At 43.4% G+C, this 20,630-nt stretch overlaps 1 protein-coding gene across 2 annotated transcripts; it reads left to right on the top strand.

The window, feature by feature from the left end:
• The first annotated feature begins 1,745 nt into the window (after window positions 1–1,745).
• tmem91 (transmembrane protein 91) lies at window positions 1,746–19,167 on the top strand. Of its 2 annotated transcripts, none has more exons than XM_058080070.2 (5): window positions 1,746–2,036; window positions 9,735–9,868; window positions 10,133–11,380; window positions 15,842–15,988; window positions 17,929–19,167. In XM_058080070.2, exons 3-5 carry the CDS (start codon window positions 10,955–10,957, stop codon window positions 18,082–18,084), a joined length of 729 nt encoding a protein of 242 aa, XP_057936053.1. In that variant the 5' UTR covers window positions 1,746–2,036; window positions 9,735–9,868; window positions 10,133–10,954; the 3' UTR covers window positions 18,085–19,167. The 2 variants fall into 2 exon arrangements, with proteins under 2 accessions (XP_057936053.1, XP_057936052.1); XM_058080069.2 differs by having other exon boundaries at window positions 9,820–9,868.
• The last annotated feature ends 1,463 nt before the right edge of the window (window positions 19,168–20,630 follow it).

The following is a 20,630-nucleotide window of genomic DNA, read 5'->3' on the forward strand; positions in this document are numbered from 1 at the left end:
GGACCAGTCCAGGGTGTACCCTGCTTCTCGCCCAAAAACAGCTGGGATAGGCTCCAGCACCCCCGCGACCCTCGTGAGGAAAAAGCGGTAGAAAATGAATGAATGAATGGTGTTGAGGGGATCCGGTTTGGTGGCTGCAGGATCAGGTCCTCCTGCCTTCATCAGACCGTGATCTTCAGCTGCACTAGATCGGTTTGCAGTTGAGTGTGAAGCGGACAGAATTAGAATCAACACCTCAAAGTCCGAGTCCGCGGTCCCTCCCAGACAAAGGTGCAGTGCCATCTTCGCATTGGGGATGAGATCCTGTCCCAAGTAGAGGAGATTAGCACCTTGGGGTCTTCTTCCCAAGTGAGGGAAGGATGGATTCTGCATCAGTCCGTGATGGTAAAGCTCTCAATTTACGACTCAATCTACGTTCCTATGACCTACAGCCATGACCTTGGTGGAGTGACCAAAGATCGCAGGTTTCTCATAGGGTGGCTAGGAGATCGGTTGAGAAGCTCTGCCATTCAAGAAGAACCTACAAGAGAGCCGCTGCTGCGCACTCAGAGGACGAGTGGGCATCTGATCAAGCTGCCTCCCGGACAGGAGACTGCCAGAAGGCCTCGGGGAAGACTCAAGACACGTTGGAGAGACTATGTCTCTCAACTGGCCTGAGATCGCCTGGGGTTGAATCAGGAGAAGCTGGACGAAGCAGCCAGGTTAAGGTAAGTCTGTCCCTGCGTCCCAACTCTAGATAAGCAGAGTTGCTCCTTTTTTGGCGCCAAGGCTGTTTAGCGGATTGAGGTGTCAAGCTAAGTGAACATGGTTGTGTTTGTTAGTCAGTGAGGCTATGAATGGCCTTCTTCTTGTGGGAAAACGAAAGGAAAAGACAGGAAGTTGCTGTACCAGGGAGCGAGAGAGACACAAAGATGGAGTGTGAGCAGTGGCGGGGGCCGAGCAAAGAGAGCCGAGTGACGCCGGAGGATTGGTGTATTGATCCCTGCGTGGCCATGATGGACTCTGGAGCTGAAGACAAATACGCTTTCAGGCAGGCGGCTTTGCAACCGGCGCACAAACATCCCAACAATAACACATAAAATGCTTAAAGCGTGATGAGGGAGCTGTGTGTGTGGGGGGGGGGGTTCTGCGCCTCATGAAATAGTCAACATAAGCCTGCAGCATTGATTGGCGGTGCTGCAGAGCTTGAGCCAACATGGAGGACACCACCACCACGCTGATGCTTCTTCGCTGTCGCTTTGTGAGTCAGGAGGCCCAAAGTGGGTCACGGGGTGAGGTGGGCACACATGGAGATGACGTAGAGTGGAGTCATCCTCACACACACACACACACACACGCTGCATAACATCACCCTGCCTCCCCCATCTTTTGTTCTCCCACCTCTTCATGCTGATTGCTCTCTCTTTGCAGAGCAGATTTGCACCTTTTTGGATGCAGCAGCGGTGCAGCTTCAATCCAAAGAGATCCACTGGGATCCCAGTCAACACACACACACATTTATATGTGCACACTAACCTTAAAGCTCTGAATCTCTGGTCTTAACCCCAATCCTAATTCCAACCCAAAATCAAGCCTTGACCTCACTAATCCTCTTAAACAAGTAAGAAAAGGCAAAATGTCCTCACTTAGCATGCTTGTTTCTGTCCCCAGCAGTAATTGAAACACAACACACACACACACACACACACACACACAAGCAGGGGCTGCCTGTGTAAAGAGGCGGGCTTTAGGACCCGGTGGTGATGTAGCTGCAAAGCGGAGGAGAGGGCTGCAGTGTCTTGAAGGAAGCTGAGAGAAGCTGAGAGGGTCACAGAGAAGTTTGCATGCGTGGAGAGACGCTCCGAGGAAGAAGACGAGGATGGGAGAGGACACGGCGCGTGGGGGGGGGAGAGGCTGCCAGGTGCGTTGACAGCAACAACATCCTCTCGTGTGCTGGTGCATGCATACAGTAGCTGTGTGCGCTCACGGATGCAAAACAAGGAGCACGGGATTGTCTTCACAGAGGACTCGCTGTGAGGACACAGTCCAGCCCGAAGGTGAGATAAACACGATGTGGAGATTTAGGAAGGGAAGTGAGGTTTATGCAGGATTTGCATGGTTCTGATCTACATGGTGCTTTTCTAGGTACTCTAAGACCCTGATCAGTAGGTTTTTAAAAATAACTTGGGAGGTGGAGACGGGAGAAAGGTGAATAGGAAAGTGAAAACTAAATAAAAATACAATAGAAAAAATAGGAATAGGACTTATTTGGGGCATGGTGTTTCCAACAATGGCCGCATACTAAAAAATCAAAGGATGCGGGGGTGCCATACTGCATAAAACAACTTATATATTTATGTATATATATATTTGAAGATGTAACGTTTTTTTATTAGCAACCTTTCAGCTTCTTCGCTTTACATTTTCCCTTTTTTCACACTTTGTCGTAGGCAATGTGTCGTGGGCCTATAAAAAACATGCTGTGGTCCACAATCGGCCCTCAGGTTGCACTTTCAACACCCCTTGCTTTAGGGCCTGCGGATTGTTTTTGTATTGGCCCGCAGCCCAGTCTGAGAATGTAAATAACCAATAAAAACATCAAAATGCATCATGTAAGCAGAAAAGTTGAAAACAGTAATAATAATAATGATAATAATAATCATACCCACATGTTGGTTTTGCCTGTTTAAATGATTCTAAATAGCGAAACGGCCACGGGATTCTGTGATTTTCACCACGCAGCCCCGGCTTGTGAAATGTTGTGTTCAATGACACTGAAACCGTAAGGGAGGGGTCGTGAGTTTGTTGTTTTTGTTTACATCGACCTCATTTGAACGTTGTGGACGAGGCGTCAGGAGGGGAGTGTGTTTGTGTAACGGTGGTGTTGATACCATAAAATGATGAGCTGGCAAACGCAGCGCTGAGAGCTCGTTATCATAATAATTAGAAAAGCATTGAGGACACGCTGCGAAACACACACACACACACACACACACACTGGTGCCTTTAAAAAGCATCAGGCGTGTCATCAGCAGGCTGCTCTTGATAGATTGCGATGCTCCTGTACAGTGGAAGCAAACATGACACGTTAAATGTCAAGCTTGTTCCAAACACCACTTCATCAATTATGACTAATTGCTGTCATGTGATTTCATCAATGTCGTTTCACTCACTTCCTAATGTGCATGAGTAGTAGCGATTCATGGCTGCCATGAATGCAGAATGTCAACCGACAGCCTCAAAATGACACCAGTCCAGGCCTTGTATGCTCAGTCCAGATCTACCGCAGACCATATTTTGCAGAGCATTCCTGTCCTATAGAGGATCTTTTGCAGAAGATTCCTAAAATAGGAGCGTGTTCCTCTGTTCTGGCATTTTTCTCTGACTGGCATTTTTGAAGAAGGTCCTTAAAAAAAGCAGGCCTCCTGTCATCAAAAGTTATTTGCATTTTTTGCGCACATTCATCAAAACAGCAGAGCACTCCTGTCATATAGAAGATCTTTTGCAGTTGATCCCTAAAACAGCAAAGTTCGCCTGACATTAAGACCTTTGATTCGAGTTGCCGCAGTAAATTCTTAAAAACAGCAAAGCACCTCTGTCATAAAGATCTTTTTTGGTGTTTTTGCAGTATATTCCTAAAAACAGCAGAGCGCTCATGTCATAAAGACATTTAATTTGCATTTTTGCTATAGACTCCTAAAAACAGCAAAGCACTCAATAAGATCTTTCATTGGCGCTTTAGCGGTAGATTCCCAAAAACAGCAGAGCACTTCTGTCATAAACATCTTTGATTAGTGTTTCTATGGTAGATTCCTAACAACAGCAGAACACTCATGTCATAAAGATCTTTTGTTAGTGTTTTTGCAGTAGATTCCTAAAAACAGCAAATCACTTCTGTTATGAAGATCTTTGATTAGTGTTTCTGTGGTAGATTCCTAAAAACAGCAGAGCACTCCTGTCATAAACATCTTTGATTAGTGTTTCTGCGGTAGATTCCTAAAAACAGCAGAGCACTTCTGTCAATAAGATCTTTCATTGGCGCTTTTGCGGTAGATTCCCAAAAACAGCAGAGCACTTCTGTCAAACATCTTTGATTAGTGTTTCTACGGTAGATTCCTAACAACAGCAGAGCACTCACGTCATAAAGATCTTTCGTTAGTGTTTTTGCAGTAGATTCCTAAAAACAGCAAAGCACTTCTGTTATGAAGATCTTTGATTAGTGTTTCTGCGGTAGATTCCTAAAAACAGCAGAGCACTTCTGTCATAAACATCTTTGATTAGTGATTCTACGGTTATATTCCTAAAAACAACAGAGTACTTCTGTCATAAACATCTTTACTTAGTGTTTCTGCGGTAGATTCCCAAAAACAGCAGAGCACCACTTGTAGTTTAGAGGAATTTTGACTTGTGTTTTTGAAGAAGGTCCATAAAAACAACAAAGTGCTTCAGTCTTGTGGATATTGAGCAATAAAACCTTAATAAAAGCTTAACGGCAGAGCACTCGTGTCATATAGAAGATCTTTGACCAACATTTTTGCAACAGATTGAAGAAAAAAACAAAACAGTGGCATCTTCCTGTTACCTAGAGGATCTTTGACTACTGTTTTTGCAGCGCGTCCTAACAGCAGAGGTGCTCCGGCCATATTTAAGATTCGACTAGCTTTCGTGTGATTTCAGGGGTTTTAAAAATGCGTCACATGGACAAGGATAGAGTCGGCTAGCGCTGGCGTAGGAAAGCGACACCAGCATGAGCGGTCACCTCCAAGTCGTCCATAAGCTCTGCAGATGATTGCAAAGTGGGTTGGAAACAGCTGCAGGAGGCAGCGAGACACAATTGAGTCATGCACACAAACGCACACTATTGTGCAGCACACAGCCTGCCAGCATGTGTGTGTGTGTGTGTGTGTCATCATGATGCACATCACAGAACACTGTGTCCAACATAAGACACACCTCACTGCACACTGGAGAGTGTGTGTGTTTGAGGTTTTCCTGGTGTTGTGAGGACCCGGTGAGAGCGTGGGGACTCCTGAGGACATGATTGTCCTTTACCCTGCAGCCGTGTTGTGTTGTTAAATGTCAAATGCGTATCCAAAAGATGCTGCCCTTGTCAGGTACATGTCTGTGAAGGGTATTGCAGTAAATTTCATCTGCAGCAGCACTCCTACGCTGCTGAAGGGAGGAGCGCATACATGCACATGCCAAATAAAGTGTGTGTGTTTTATGACAGGTTTTCCTGGCACCGCGTGGACTTGGTCCCAGTGTGGGCACCCCCGGGGACACCCCACCCCTTTAAAATATTACCTTGACGCCTTCTCGTAGTGTTAGGGGAAGGTTAAAGGTTAGATGTAAGGAGCGCATACATGGATACAAACATATGAATGTAAACAAAGCTTATTATTGATGATTTATATGTGACTGTGCTAGCGGGTCAGTGATCACAGAGTAATTCTGCGGAACGCTGTCATCCCTGCATGCTAATGCGATGTTAGCGCATCCTTTCTGGAAGGCGGGAACCATCCCTTGCAGTTCTTATCGAGCCCGGCAGACGAGAACAAGCAAAATGGCAAATTAGCCTGCGCTTGGTTTATCCTGCAGCCAGTGCTCCGTGCGTTTCCATAGGAACAGGAGGTTACTTTGGGCACGGCGTAACGTTTTTTTTTTTTTTTTCCTTTTTACTCATCCCGCCTCATCCTCATCACAGATGAGGACGCGGGCCGAGAGAAAGAGAGATAGAGAAGCTTGGAGATGAAATCAATAGGGCCATTTAAGTGCCACTTTCCCTGCGGCGTGTCTCCAAGGCTGCTGGGCTCTTATTGGCCGGACATCAATGTGTTTTCATCAGTAGCCTCTCACTGCTCCAATTTCCTGCAGCCACACTGCATTTCTTCCCTTTGAGTGACTTCACTGGCTGTGCATTTGTGTAGCAGCACCACTCTTACAGCAATTACCTACAGCACTGTTCTTCGTGTGTGTGTGTGTGTGTGTGTGTGTGTTAGTTTGCAGAGTGGCTGAAAATCAGACAAAGTCAGCAGCAGCAACAGCAGTTTGGACTTTAGCTTCCTTTTCCTGTTGTACCTCAACTTTCCCTACTTGTACTCTACTGTGATGCATATGGTCTTATGTAATTATGTTATGTTATTATGTTATTGGCATCACTGTTTACTTTCAAAGGCAGAACATAGTAATTCCTTGCCACTTTGCATGTTTTTTTTTTAAATATATGAATAAATCATGCTGTTTTGCTGTTGTATGCGTCCTATTGTTAGTCTAAAATATGCATATTTAAGCACATTTTAGCTAAATGAGGATTTTCAGACATAAAAATGGCTAAATTAAGTCACATACAAATATAAGGCATTCAGAAGACTATAGGTTCTAATTTTGTGATGCAGCGCAAGGTGGCGCAGGGTGGCGCACCCAACGCAGTAGTCATTTTGTCCAGCTCACCAACTCGATAGACAGCCCCTCTAAATAAATGGCTTTTCCCCCAAAATCAACATTTCAGAAGTGAAAAAAATCGCCCGTTTCCATGGTTCTGCTTCTTCACACGCCAGATCCCAGAGCACCGGAACACATTTACAGCAACACAACATTTGTTATTATGTCTACTGTATTAGGTAAAAGGAGTGTAAAAGTAACTATAGGGGTGTTATTTCATGTCTAGAGGGCTCTAATAACATATTACAACAGTTTTATTTTTTAATACTCCACTTATGAATAAGGAATTCTACTTCACTCATTGTTGGATAACCAAGGGATTAAAAACACTTTTGGCCTTCGATTTGCTGATATTTGGAAATACTTTCTCCAAATGGAAATAAGAAGTACTGGAAATTATTTGCTCAATGGGGGACGAACTTGGGCTGTGGTTAGACCAAATGTTGTGTCATTCATTCACTTATTTTCTATGCCGCTTATCCTCATTAACAGTTTTCATTCAGCTTTTTAGGTGTAATTTTACCGTAATGCAAAGTATAAACAGGCAGTGGAGATTCGAGTTCTGGCGCTATTTTGGCGTAACATCGCTGATGTCCTTTGCAAAGCGTATACACTGCATTTCCCGTGCAACATTTGTTTGTGGCAGAAATCCAAAATAAAAACCCTGCGCACAAACAAACACGCAAAATTGCGTCCCTATCTAGATGCCACAAGGCATGCTGGGTAACTGCCGGTAGTCTTTTCCAACACACTGCACAGTATTTGCCGGGGCTTTTCTGGTCTCCCATAGTGTCCAAACAGCATTGCTTTGTCTTGAGTAAGCATAAGCATAGCCAATTATGCAAATTGAACAAAAAAACTCATATAAAAAGTGCATACAATTATTTGTGTTAAACTCCATTGTACCAATTTTTGGTTGGTTCCATTGCACATACAGTATGCTACGGTACGTGTGTGTTTACTGGTTTGCTATCCATAATGCTAAAGCTGCATTGTCCCCACGGAATCGATGAATAAAGCAATCCATAGAGGTGAGTCAGACGGGAGGAGCTGAGTGGATGCGTGATGGAGGAGGTGGGGTGCTGGTGTGGGGGCCGGGGTGGCTGGATACTCTTGTTACACGGTGTTGGTGATTTGTGGCAGCGTCCTTGTCACCTCCCTTGTAGGCGCTGCGCTCTTTTATTATAAGCGCCGCAGAACGTGAAGAGGAGGGAGGCTGACAGAAGTCTTTTCATAGAGGTGCTGGCAGGAGGGGGTGGGGTGTAATAACCTGAGTGCATCGCTCCTGGAATGAAGCTGCAGTGCTCTGGGGATGTGTGTGTGTGTGTGTGTTGACATGGGCACGTCAGCCATTGCACATCTTGTTCAATATGAGCCCTCCATGATGGGGTAGCAGCAACGAGGCGCAGTGAAGTACAACAATCAGTAGCATCGCTTTCTATAGCTGGAATGAAAAAGTCCACAAAGGTGGTGTATTGATTCTTTTCTGTGTTTACAAGAAGCCTGCAGCAACTTCTATTCCTAAGCAACAAGCCTACACTTGAAACATTGTGATGAAAATGTACTATGTTTGATGAGAACACCATATATTTTAGTAGTACACAACGATACCATGTAGCTTTCAATCTGCTGTGGTATTCTGCCTATGTCATGCATTCTCCATGTATCCTTCCGCTATCATTATGTAGCTGCCTGGTATCCACTGTGTATCCATGGTATAGCCATCGGGTATCACCATGTATCAATCAATCCAAGTCTACCAATCATGTATCGTTCACATATCAACATATATCGGTCAATCCTGTGTCGGTATCTACCAGGTATCTTCATACATCCATCAGGTATCATCACATATCCATCAAGTGGCATCCTGTATCTATCATTTATCCTCAGGTATCTATTAGGTATCCTTGTAGAGTCAATCAATCATATCATCATGTATCGAGTGGGTATCATTGTGTATTCATCAATCAAGAATCATGTATCGAGAAATCCTGTATCAGTAATCTATCAATTACGTACATCATCATGTATCCATCATACAGCATCATGTAGCTATCATATATCATCATGTATCCATCAGGCGTCATCGTGTATCTCTCATACATCACCATGTATCTGTCATGTATCAATCAGGTATCATCATGTATCTGTCATATAGCATCATATCTGTCATCTATCAGCATGTACCCAACAGGTATCATCATATATCCCTTAAGAATCATCATGTACCTGTCATATACCATCATGTATCCATCAGATATCATCATGTATCTGTCATATATAATCATGTATCCGTCAGGTATCATCATATATCTGTCACATAGTATCATGTATCCATCAGGTATCATGTATCGATCATATATCATCGTGTATCCATCAGGTATCATCATATATCTGTCACATAGTATCATTATCCATCAGGTACCATGTATCGATCATATACGTATCATCGTGTATCCATCAGGTATCATCATGTAACTGTCATATAGCATCATATCTGTCATATATCACCATGTATCCATCAGGTATCATCATGTATCTGTCACATAGTATCATGTATCCATCATATATCATTGTGTATCCATCAGGTATCATCATGTATCTGTTACATAGTATCATGTATCCATCAGGTATCATGTATCTATCATATATCATCGTGTATCCATCAGGTATCATCATGTATCTGTCATATAGCATCATATCTGTCATATATCATCATGTATCCATCAGGTATCACCATGTATCTGTCACATAGTATAATGTATCCATCATATATCATTGTGTATCCATCAAGTATCATCATGTATCTGTCACATAGTATCATGTATCCATCAGGTATCATGTATCTATCATATATCATCGTGTATCCATCAGGTATCATCATGTATCCATCATATATCATTGTGTATCCATCAGGTATCATCATGTATCTGTAGTATCATGTAGTATCAGGTAGTATCATGTATCCATCATATATCATTGTGTATCCATCAGGTATCATCATGCATCTGTCATATAGCATCATATCTGTCATATATCAGCATGTACCCAGCAGTTATCATCATGTATCCCTCAAGAATCATCATGTATCCATCATATAGCATCATGTGCCTGTCATATACCATCATGTATCCATCAGATATCATCATGTATCCATCAGGTATCATGTATCAATCATATATCATCGCGTATCCACCAGGTATCATCATATATACCTCATCATATATCATCAGGAATCAATCATATAGCATCATTATCCTGTATTCATCCATCATCAAGTGTGCCTCAGGTATCAATCTTGTATCTTCCAGGTATGATCAAGTATCTACCAGTCCTGTATCAAGTATCAAACCATGATGTGCAGTTCTACTGTAACGTCTTCTGGTGTCTCTGCAGAGCACGTCCTGATGTCTGAGGCCTTCCAGAAGGAGTCAATCAGAACCCAGTAAGTGTATTGATCCAAAAGCTAACTTTGTAAACGTCACCCAGAGGTCCACGTTTAAAAAGTAGAACACATCTGCTCTCCAATTCAATTTGAAAGTTCTTCTCTGGGCTTTGGAGGACGTGTACGTTTCACAGCAGAAGCAGCAGCAGCAGCGCCTCAGTCTTTTCAGAAAGATAAAATAGCGCAGCACTCATTGATCACCAGTGGAGGACAATTGTTCCTGCATGACGAGAGAGTTGACGCTTGTCTTTCTTCTCTTTCCAGACTTCCTCTTCTTCCTCCTCGAGGATAAAGAGCCTCGCTCTGCTCGTTTGTCCTGAATTCAGGCTTGTGAAGTTGGACATTAAAAATACATGTCCCACAGGAGCTCAGGCCAGCAGCAAAGCCGGCGTACCATAAATCAACACGCCGCCTCTTTGATTTCTTCATCATGGCACGCTGCGGCTGCTGCGGTGGCGGCGGCGGCAGACGCGGGCGCGGCCCGGCGCTGGCGGGCCGGCTGACCTGCCGAGGCGCACCGTAGGATTTATTTGTGGAGCCTCATTGCTTTTACAGATTAACTGCCCTCCAATATGCCCCCAATCCGCCCATCCAGCCGCTAGTTTGACTGCTGCCGCATAAGCAAGCGTCAGTGCAGTCATCCGGAACATTTGGGACGCATTTAAATCATAGCAGCATATTTTACCTTGTCCTTCCTCAACTGTCTCAACTTTCTTCCTCATCCTCGACACCGGGCATTTATTCTCTTTCCACAAGACGTACTTTAAGACGTACTTCTTCGAGCAGGGCGTATTCACGGGCCTGCTGAGGAGGTCCATCATTTAGACTTTATTATATTCATGAAGTCATCCTGGTGTGACGCCAACAGTCGATGACATCGTGTGGAATCTTTGAGAGGATTGCTGTTGTCCTCCGGAGCAACGCGTTTAGTAAGAGAGAAATCAAAGAATTGGATTAAAGATGGATTATCAGTGAAAGACTAGCAGCCAGCAAAGCATCTGCCTGAGCGTAATCCCATTGTGGAGCCGCTGGGCCACTCCGATTCTGCAGATTACATTTGGGCGTGGATGCCGCTCAAAGACAGCGATGGAGAACCGCGATGAGCTGGAGCACCCTCTTCTGGGAGAAAACCCCCATCCCAGCCGGGTGACGGCGCCCGGGGCGGCCCCTGGAGGCGTCTTCAAGGGGATCCTGGTCAAGTGCGAAGAGGACAGGGCCTACCCTCCTCTAGCGTGGAGGGGCTACTGTGGACATCCCCCAGATGTTGTTCAGCAGCAGCCCCAGCAGCTTCTGGACCCCTGTTCTTTGCCTCACACGCTGGAGTCCTTCTACCCGGCCGCCCCCATCTGGGGTCACGCGGACTCCCTGCTCAGCAAGGACTACCTGGAGACCACGTTTGTGGACATCGGGCCCGGGTCCACGCTGGAGAGGAAGCTGCTGGCCGAGGCGCACGACTTCCACAGCGCATCCTACAGCTTGGATGACGAGGACGATCTGCTACCCGATTCCGACGTAAGACAAAGCTTTTTTTTTGGGGGGGGGGGGGGGGGGGGGGGTTATTTTGTGATGCCACCATGACCGCAAAGGAGTTAAAGTGTGATGATAACCATAGAGCAGGAAACTGTAAACTGTAAGTAAAATATTTTCACATTTCTCCACAGATACTAACATCAAAATGTTCAGATCATTCAGGGCATGCAACCCATGAAAAATTCCCATATTTTGTTATGTACTTCCACATTTCCCGTGACAAAAATCCCATAAAAAAAACTAATGGACCATTTTTTAGAAGCTCCACATTTCTCGTATTTGTCAACCGATTGAAAGTATTCCAACATCAGAATGTTCAGCTCATTCAAGAAACGGTTTTCCGCATCGCACAAATTTCCATTTTAACCAAAATTCCACATTCTCCATAACACAAACTAAAGGATCTTGACAATTCTCAAAGCTTCCGCATTCCACAACCAAATTCTAACTGTTCCAACATCAAAATGTTCAGCTCCGTCTGGACAAGAAACCTGTATATGGACATGTCACCCCCCTCCTCAGAATTCCCTAATTTTCCATACTTCCTATTTTTTCGCAACAACATTCCCATTGAAAATGGAACAGATAAAGTTCCATATTTCTGGTGGCCAGCCAATCACAGGGCACATATAGACAAACAACCATTCACACTCACATTCATACCTATGGACAATTTGGAATCGCCAATTAACCTAGCATGTTTTTGGAATGTGGGAGGAAACCAGAGTACCGGAGTCAACCAAGCCGTTCCCAACATTAAAATGTTCAGCTCATTCGGGAAATGGGGCCTATCTAGGGAGACATTCCACAAAAATTCCGACATTTTCCATGATAACATTCCCATCAAAAATGAATGGACAAAGTTCAACAATAGGAGTGTTATGGTGACTATAGGGGTGTTATTTCATGTCTAGAGGGCTTTAAAAACATATTTAGAAGGTTATAACCAGGTTCTCCATGCTCTGACTACACAACCATTGGATTTATAAATAAGAAGTCCTACTTCATGGAAATTCACTTATCACGGTCATGTCTGGAAGTGGTTAACAGTGATAAAGGAGGGATAATTGTAAACTGAAGTGTCGATATATGATGATATGCTTATCCAGGCCATGTTTTTTGTTAACGTTTGACCAGGACGTTGTGGGGTTGAACTTCTTCAGCTGTCATATTTCCTACGTTCCATCTGCCACTAAAACACAGACCAGTTCTACTCGTGTAAGGGGTTCATTAAAAAAGTAATTATTCCTCAGTTTAATGATGAAAGCAGGCTGTACTAAAGAGCAAACAATATTTAATCGGCCAGTTTAAATGTTTGACACGTCGGCTGCTGCTGCTGCTGCTGCTGCTGCTGCTGGGAGGATGCTTACATTAAAAAGGCACAAGCCTCTCCCTCATATTGTGAGGACAGACTTAAAAATAGACGTAAGCAAAGTATTTTGGGGACAGCGGCAAACGAAACCTGTCAAAAAGTCAGACTGCATGAAGCTGGGTGCAGGTAAGAAAGCCGCAGAAGCGATGCGGGATGACAGCTCTGTCACGTGACGTTTGAGGAACCGCACAAATAAGCCCCCGAAATAGGACGAGAAATCAAAAATCAGGAGCCCGTATGAGTCTGTTTTACATTTCTTTTCATGAGCAGAAACACTTAGCATATAGCTGACGTCAAACAGTTGCTCCTCAAGGACAAACAAAGATGTTTATTTTTTAAACTAAAGCTCATTCGCAATTCTGGCGGCGGTGCAGTCATGCAAAAGTTCAGGCTTGTGGGAAGAGAACCTTGCGGTGACCTTAAAAGGCAACACGGCATCTTCTTCTCCTTCAGCACACTTCACTAAGCAAACATTTATTTCGGGACCCAGCGCCTCCAAGATGGCGGGTCACTGACACCGGAGAGGCGGGAGAAAGCACGAGCGCAGCGCCGCAAATTCTGCGTTTACAGGAATGTATCAGAATGTACCCAATATATGGAGCTAATGTCAGGCCAGGGGAGGACGCGTGCATGCCGGAGGTGCAGACGCATGTTTTGCATACGCTGTCATGGCGAGGGAGGGCGTGAGGGGGTTGGTGTGTTGGGGGGGTGCGATGTGTGCACCAAGTCAGATAGAATAAGCGGTGCTTTGGCAAAGAAGCGTGAGTCATGAGCGGCCTGTCAGAACTCGTCCGTGCAGGCTAACCTCATTCAGTCACATGACCTCAGTGGCACCAGCAAAGTTTCACCGCTGCGAGACATGAAGGCCGAGCACGCGCTTCGCTTTACGCTTTCGGGCCTCTTTTGGAGCGGAAATAACTCGTATAGGTCAGATGCCTGGCAGAAACTCCACTACTGAAACGGCGTTTTCTTGATGTTGATGATGTTCATGTGTTCTTTGTGCAGACCTCCGCCAAGGTCATACAAGCCTAAACATGTCAAATACATAATTCACCCGCTCATGTTTTTACAGAAAATGCCTTAAAACAGCAACAATGTCCCGTCATATGCAGTACATGGGATCTTTGACTAGGGTTTTTGCAGTAGATTCCTAAAAACAGTAGTATAAACAAAGCCTTCCATTTCTACATCTTCTATTTATCTGGTAAAACATCTTGGTCTACATGAAGCTTAGTAAAATACATCTTTATTTCTACAGAGCTGAGTCTTAAAACCAGCAGAATGCTCCTGTCACAGAGAGGATCTGTGACTTGTGATTTTGCAATACACTCCTAAAAGCAGCATAGCATTCTGGTCATATAGAGGATCTTTGACTAGCATTTTTGCAGCCAATTACCAAAAACAGCACAACTCTGGTCATATAAAGGATCTTTGACTTTTTTGCAGCCAATTACCAAAAACAGCACAACTCTCTGGTCATATAGAAGATCTTTGAATAACATTTTTGCAAACAGTTACCAAAAACAACACAGCGCTCTGGTCATATAGAGAATCTTTGACTAGCATTTTTGCAGCCAATTACCAAAAACAGCACAGGGCGCTGGTCATATAGAGGATCTTTGACTAGTATTTTTGCAGCCAATTACCAAAAACAGCACAGCGCTGTGATCATATAGAGGATCTTTGACTAGCATTTTTGCAGCCAATTACCAAAAACAGCACAGCGCTCTGGTCATATAGAGGATCTTTGACTAGTATTTTTGCAGCCAGTTACCAAAAACAGCACAGCACTCTGGTCATATAGAGAATCTTTGACTAGCATTTTTGCAGCCAATTACCAAAAACAGCACAGCGCTGTGATCATATAGAGGATCTTTGACGAGCATTTTTGCAGCCAATTACCAAAAACAGCACAGCGCTCTGGTCATATAGAGGATCTTTGACTAGCATTTTTGCAGCCAGTTACCAAAAACAGCACAGCACTCTGGTCATATAGAGAATCTTTGACTAGCATTTTTGCAGCCAATTACCAAAAACAGCACAGCGCTCAGGTCATATAGAGGATCTTTGACTAGCATTTTTGCAGCCAATTACCAAAAACAGCACAGTGCTCTGGTCATATAGAGAATCTTTGACTAGCATTTTTGCAGCCAATCACCAAAAACAGCACAGCGCTCTGGTGATATAGAGGATCTTTGACTAGCATTTTTGCAGGCATTTACCAAAAACAGTACAACGCTCGGGTCATATAGAGGATCTCTGACAAGCATTTTTGCAGCCATTTACCAAAAACAGCACAACTCTTTGGGGTCATATAGAGGATCTTTGACTAGCATTTTTGCAGCCAATTACCAAAAGCAGCACAGCACTCTGGTCATATAGAGGATCTTTGACTAGCATTTTTGCAGACAATTACCAAAAACAGCACAGCAATCTGGTCACATAGAGAATCTTTGACTAGCATTTTTGCAGCCAATCACCAAAAACAGCACAACTCTCTGGTCATATAGAAGATCTTTGACTAACATTTTTGCAAACAGTTACCAAAAACAACACAGCGCTCTGGTCATATAGAGAATCTTTGACTAGCATTTTTGCAGCCAATTACCAAAAACAGCACAGCACTCTGGTCATATAGAGGATCTTTGACCAATTTTTTTACAGGGTTTTTCTAAACACAGCAGATATATAAGAACTATGTACAGTAAGGCCAGTTTTTGCATTGGGTTCCCAAAAACAGCACTATTGTAACTGTATATACAAGCTGTTTCTGCTGTTGTGGTAAATTCTGAAAACCAGCAAAAAGCTTCTGTCATAGAGGACGTTTGACTAGTTGTTTTGCAATACGCTCCTAAAAACAGCACTCGGAAAATGTTTGCTTTGTGTTTTTGCAGCAGGCCCTTAAACTGCTCTTGTTTTCAGTAGATTCCTAAAAACAGCAGAATGCATATATAGGATCTTGGTATGTAGCAAGTGTCCTATAAAGGGTTAAAGTGTGCAAATGCAGAACGATGAAGCCAACCTGACCAGTTCATGTCTGATCTCCCGCCTGCGTCCTCCTTGACCCTCAGGACTCGTCCATTGAAGACTTTAGCGATAGCGACAGCGACAGCAACTTCCCTCTGATGATCCCTCAGGACTACCTGGGCCTCGCTTTCTTCTCCATGCTCTGCTGCTTCTGGCCCCTGGGCATCGCCGCCTTCTACCTCTCGCAGAAGGTACACACACACACACACACAGAGAGAGAGTGAGCTGACAAGATGCAAGCTGGCACTGTGGTTGGCAGCAGTGGACTAACAGCAGCTTCACTGTTTTAAGTGTAACACAAGTGCTGGGATTACTTAGATTTGTAGGATTAAGTTAACCACACACACTTCCCAGCACCTTTCATGATGTAAAACTGATGTGAAAAAAGAACTAAAACAAGTGTTTTTTTTTTGTACAATACATGTGGTTTGGTGTATAAAGGTGGTTCATGACTTCATGATGCAGGGCGGAAGTAATGGGATTGGATGGAAAAGTAGCAGCAACGCTAACGCAAGCATGTCATGGGCAGAGCATGTAGTGCAAAAACTTGTATAATTTTGGCTAAAAGCAACCATTTTGTCCAATTCCGAGATTTATTCCTAAACCAACTGGTCTCGGAGATTTGGTCCAAATGGCTACCAAATGTGCGCATACTAGACTATACTATTTTCATTCATTCATTCATTCATTCATTCATTTTCTATCGCTTTTCCTCACGGGGGTCGCGGGGGTGCTGGAGCCTATCCCAGCTGTCTTTGGGCGAGAGGCGGGGTACACCCTGGACTGGTGGCCAGCCAATCACAGGGCACATATAGACAAACAACCATTCACACTCACATTCATACATATGGACAATTTGGACAGGAAAAAAGTAGCAATTTTATTAGAATAAACATGCTATTTTCTGAAAAAAAATAGCAATAAAGTAGCATAGTTTTGGAATATTTAAAAAAAATCATTATTAAATATCAAAATATTGTTATTATAAACTAAAATGATTTTTTTTCTCTTTTTTATTACAAGTAGAAAATTTGCAGGATTTATTTTCTATGAAGAAATATATATATTCATTCATTCATTCATTTTCTACTGCTTTTTCCTCACAAGGGTCGCGGGGGTGCTGGAGCCTATCCTAGCTGACTTTGGACTGGTGGCCAGCCAATCACAGGGCACATATAGACAAACAACCATTCACACTCACATTCATACCTATGGACAATTTGTAGTCGCCAATTAACCTAGCATGTTTTTGGAATGTGGGAGGAAACCGGAGTACCCGGAGAAAACCCACGCATGCACTGGGAGAACATGCAAACTCCACAGAGATGGACGAGGGTGGAATTGAACCCTAGTCTCCTAGCTGTGAGGTCTGCGCGCTAACCACTTGCTCACCGTGCCGCCCTACTATTTTCATACTATTTCTAATTCATCCACAGAAGTCAGTTTCACTTGTCAAGCCTGACTAGACCCACAAAAGTCTCAAAAACCCAGGCGTGGAATCAAACAGGATATTTCGGGTGGCTTTGTCCATTTCCAGGGCTTCTTTAAACACCATCTAGTCACAGAAATTTGGTCCAATTGTTTCCAAATTTGAATCGTGCATACCCAACACATACGGGAAGCTACTTTGTGAGTTTGTGTAAAAGTACTAGTGAGGGCAGCCCTGAAAAGATTCACTGGCACCCCCTGCTGGCATAAATGTATACAGTATGTTTATATATACTATTCAAATTGGTAGGAAATCAGGACGGCATTGACTGCTGTCATCCAGGAGTCCCCTCTTTATCCCTGGACCCTCCCCAGCGGTTCCATGAACCCAAACTCATTAACGCTCCTGCAAAGCAACCTGGCAGTCCTGTGCAATGGATGTCCTTCGTTAAGGTTTAATTAGAGTCATGAGAAGAAGCCCCAAGGTGATGGATTCCCAATACTGCCCGGCGGAGACACAAGGGGGTGGTCAAATACAAAGACTGGTGAGTAAGAAAGTGATGAAATAGCCATAAACGCTGGGTTGGCGCTCACTCACAAAGAAGCTTGAAAAGCTCAAATGTTAGGTCATGTCGATGCCACGATTCTGCTGTGTCATCACTTTAGTCGCCTGTTCATGCGCCAAATATCCCGTGTCTTCCAGACCAACAAGGCTTCCGCCGAGGGCGACTTCCAGGGGGCAAACGCGGCATCTCGCCAGGCTCTGTGGCTCTCCGTCCTCTCCATCGTGTTTGGGATCATCACCTACATCTGCGCCATCGCCGCCCTCATTTCCTACCTGTCCGCCAAGCCGCCATAAATGCCCTCCCACCCCAACATCGGGCGCACAAAAAAGTGGACCTTGTGCACGCTAATTGTAATAATAAGAATAATAAGATTAATGATCACATTTTAGTGCAGCCATTCTTCTTCTGAGGTTGTCTTCTACCTTCAACTCTAAGCGGATGTGCTTGATTTACCCACCTGCAGCGCCCCCTGACACTAGTGTGCGTGTGTTGCCACGTTAGCTTGACCAAATTTAGAAGAAACACTGTAGATATCATTATCACCATGAACAAGTGCGCAGTTAGCAGCGTTAGCAACTTCAAAAAGGACATGGGGCAGAGGAAAGAACCCTGGTGGATCTCAGTCTGCTTTGGAATCCTCTTTCTTTTTATCGTGCTGACATCCCGTAGGTCCCATAAGACGATGTTTTCTGAATAATTGCATTTCTAGAATCTAGAAACTAGAATCTGCTGATTGTTTTAGCATCCACTAGATCACGGGTGTCCAAACTGCAGCCCAGGGCCATTTGTGGCCCTTTTGCGGCACATTTGAAAAATATAATTTAATAAGAAAACATAATCATACCACAACAGCAAAAAATAAAATATAATAAAACTATAATAAAATGTAAAATACAAGACTGAAGACAAAATATAATATAAAATAAAAATATAATAAAAAAGTTGCAGTCTAATGAGAAAAAGTATTAATTTTACGAGCATAGTACAACGAAAAATAACCTCATATTAGCAGCATAAAGACAGGTTATTTTTTTATGTTAATATTACGAAAAACATACCAAACAACAAAGCTGTAATTTGGGGGAAATTAGCTTGGAATTCATTCAAAATAGAATGTCAATAAAGTCATACAATAATAAATTTGAAATAGTTTGAGGGTTGAGGGGGCAGCAGAAATGGGGAAAAAACAGATGTTACAAGAAAGATAGGTGCAATTTTACAAGAATTGTAATAGGTTGTAATATGAAAAAATAAATAATTGAAAAATGGGATTGGGGTAAAAAACCTCAAATATAATAATAGGAATAAAGTCATAATATTATGAGAAAAAAATTATTAATCATTTAAGAAGAAAGCTGAAATATTTGGAAATTTTATTTTAAAAAACAGCAAAAGTAGGAATAAACCAGCAAACACTGAATTTGATGCCAATAATCTTTTCCATCTACTATATCACAAAGCCGATTTGTATTTTTTTCTTGAATTATAAATAACTTCTTAGTACGGAGCCCCAGAGGAGACATGAAGAAAGAAAATTTTGTGTGTGTGTGTGAGTTTGTATTAGTACTACGTATTAGTCATTTTCTTGTATTGTAGTATCATGTTTCATCATGTGACGCTGGAAAACTAGTGGACACCCCTGCACTAGATGATATCTTGTGTAGAAATATCTCACGTGTAGAAATGATGTAAGTAACCCCTTACAAGCCACCTTTTTGCTTCTTTGTTGCTGTCGCTTTCCTGTGTGAACAGCACCGACAGGGAACGGGGGCAACATGCCACAACATTCAGGTCCCGTGGGCGGGATCAGAGCCGTGACAGAGGCCGGGCGATGCTTGTGTGAAAGTGTATCCTGCGCTGCCAGGAAGTCAACCGCTTTTCCCGCCGACCAATACTTGATGGAATACTTTGTTGCTGTGTAAAAAGTGAGCCGTGACGGAAACGTCCTGGTTTTTGTTGAAAAAGCACTGGCGGGTAAATGCCGTTATGGCTCTGATGTGCCGACAGCGCAGACTCTGTGTGAAAGGGGCTGGTATCTTGAATGCACGGTTTTTGCTGTGTTGAGGTGCTGCCTTCTAGGAAACTGAAAAGTCGGAAAATTCCAACCTTGATGGGAAAGCACAATAGTGGAAGGATGTTACGACATGGCTGCACAAAAAGAAGATCGTCGGCCATGTTTTTTGCTTATGTCTGACTTAAGCCAAGGCCGTGTTTCCCATGTAATCCCTCGTCCGGTACAGAAACCAGAAGTAAAAAAGGAACAACAGGAAACTCTCCCAATACTTGTGCTTCTCAAATAGTGGAGCGGGTCCTCCGGGGCTGGGTTGTAGGAGAGTACATGACCGAAAAGAATTGAGAAGCACTACCCAATGCTAACATGTGTTATATGATGTCTTATTTTCTCTTATTATGTCTACTCTATAGGTTAATAGGAGTGTAAAAGTGACTATAGGGGTGTTATTTCATGTCTCCGGGGCTCTAGTATTGTATCTGACATATTTAGAAGATCAGAAGCAGGTTTTCTATGCTCCAACTATGACAATATTCAATTTATACATAAAGAATCATATTTTGTGGAAATTCACTGATCATTGTCAGGTCTGGAGCCAATTAACCACGATAAATGAGGGATGACTGTAAAAGTTCAACTATAACAAAATAGCTTAGCTTTGCGTTAAATAAACGACAAAGCAATGTAGTGTCATCTTTAATCATGAATAATTTGTGATTAAACCTCAAAAACGTAGCCATGGTAAACTGTGAGTGGGATATTTCCGACTTCCCAGCCGTCCTGAATGCAGCGCGTGAGTTAGTATCTCATGTACACACGTTTCTATGT

This window comes from Doryrhamphus excisus, linkage group LG8, assembly GCF_037039965.1.
Source record: "Doryrhamphus excisus strain RoL-2023G ecotype Guam linkage group LG8, RoL_Dexc_Guam_v1.1, whole genome shotgun sequence".
Classification (NCBI taxonomy): domain Eukaryota; kingdom Metazoa; phylum Chordata; class Actinopteri; order Syngnathiformes; family Syngnathidae; genus Doryrhamphus; species Doryrhamphus excisus.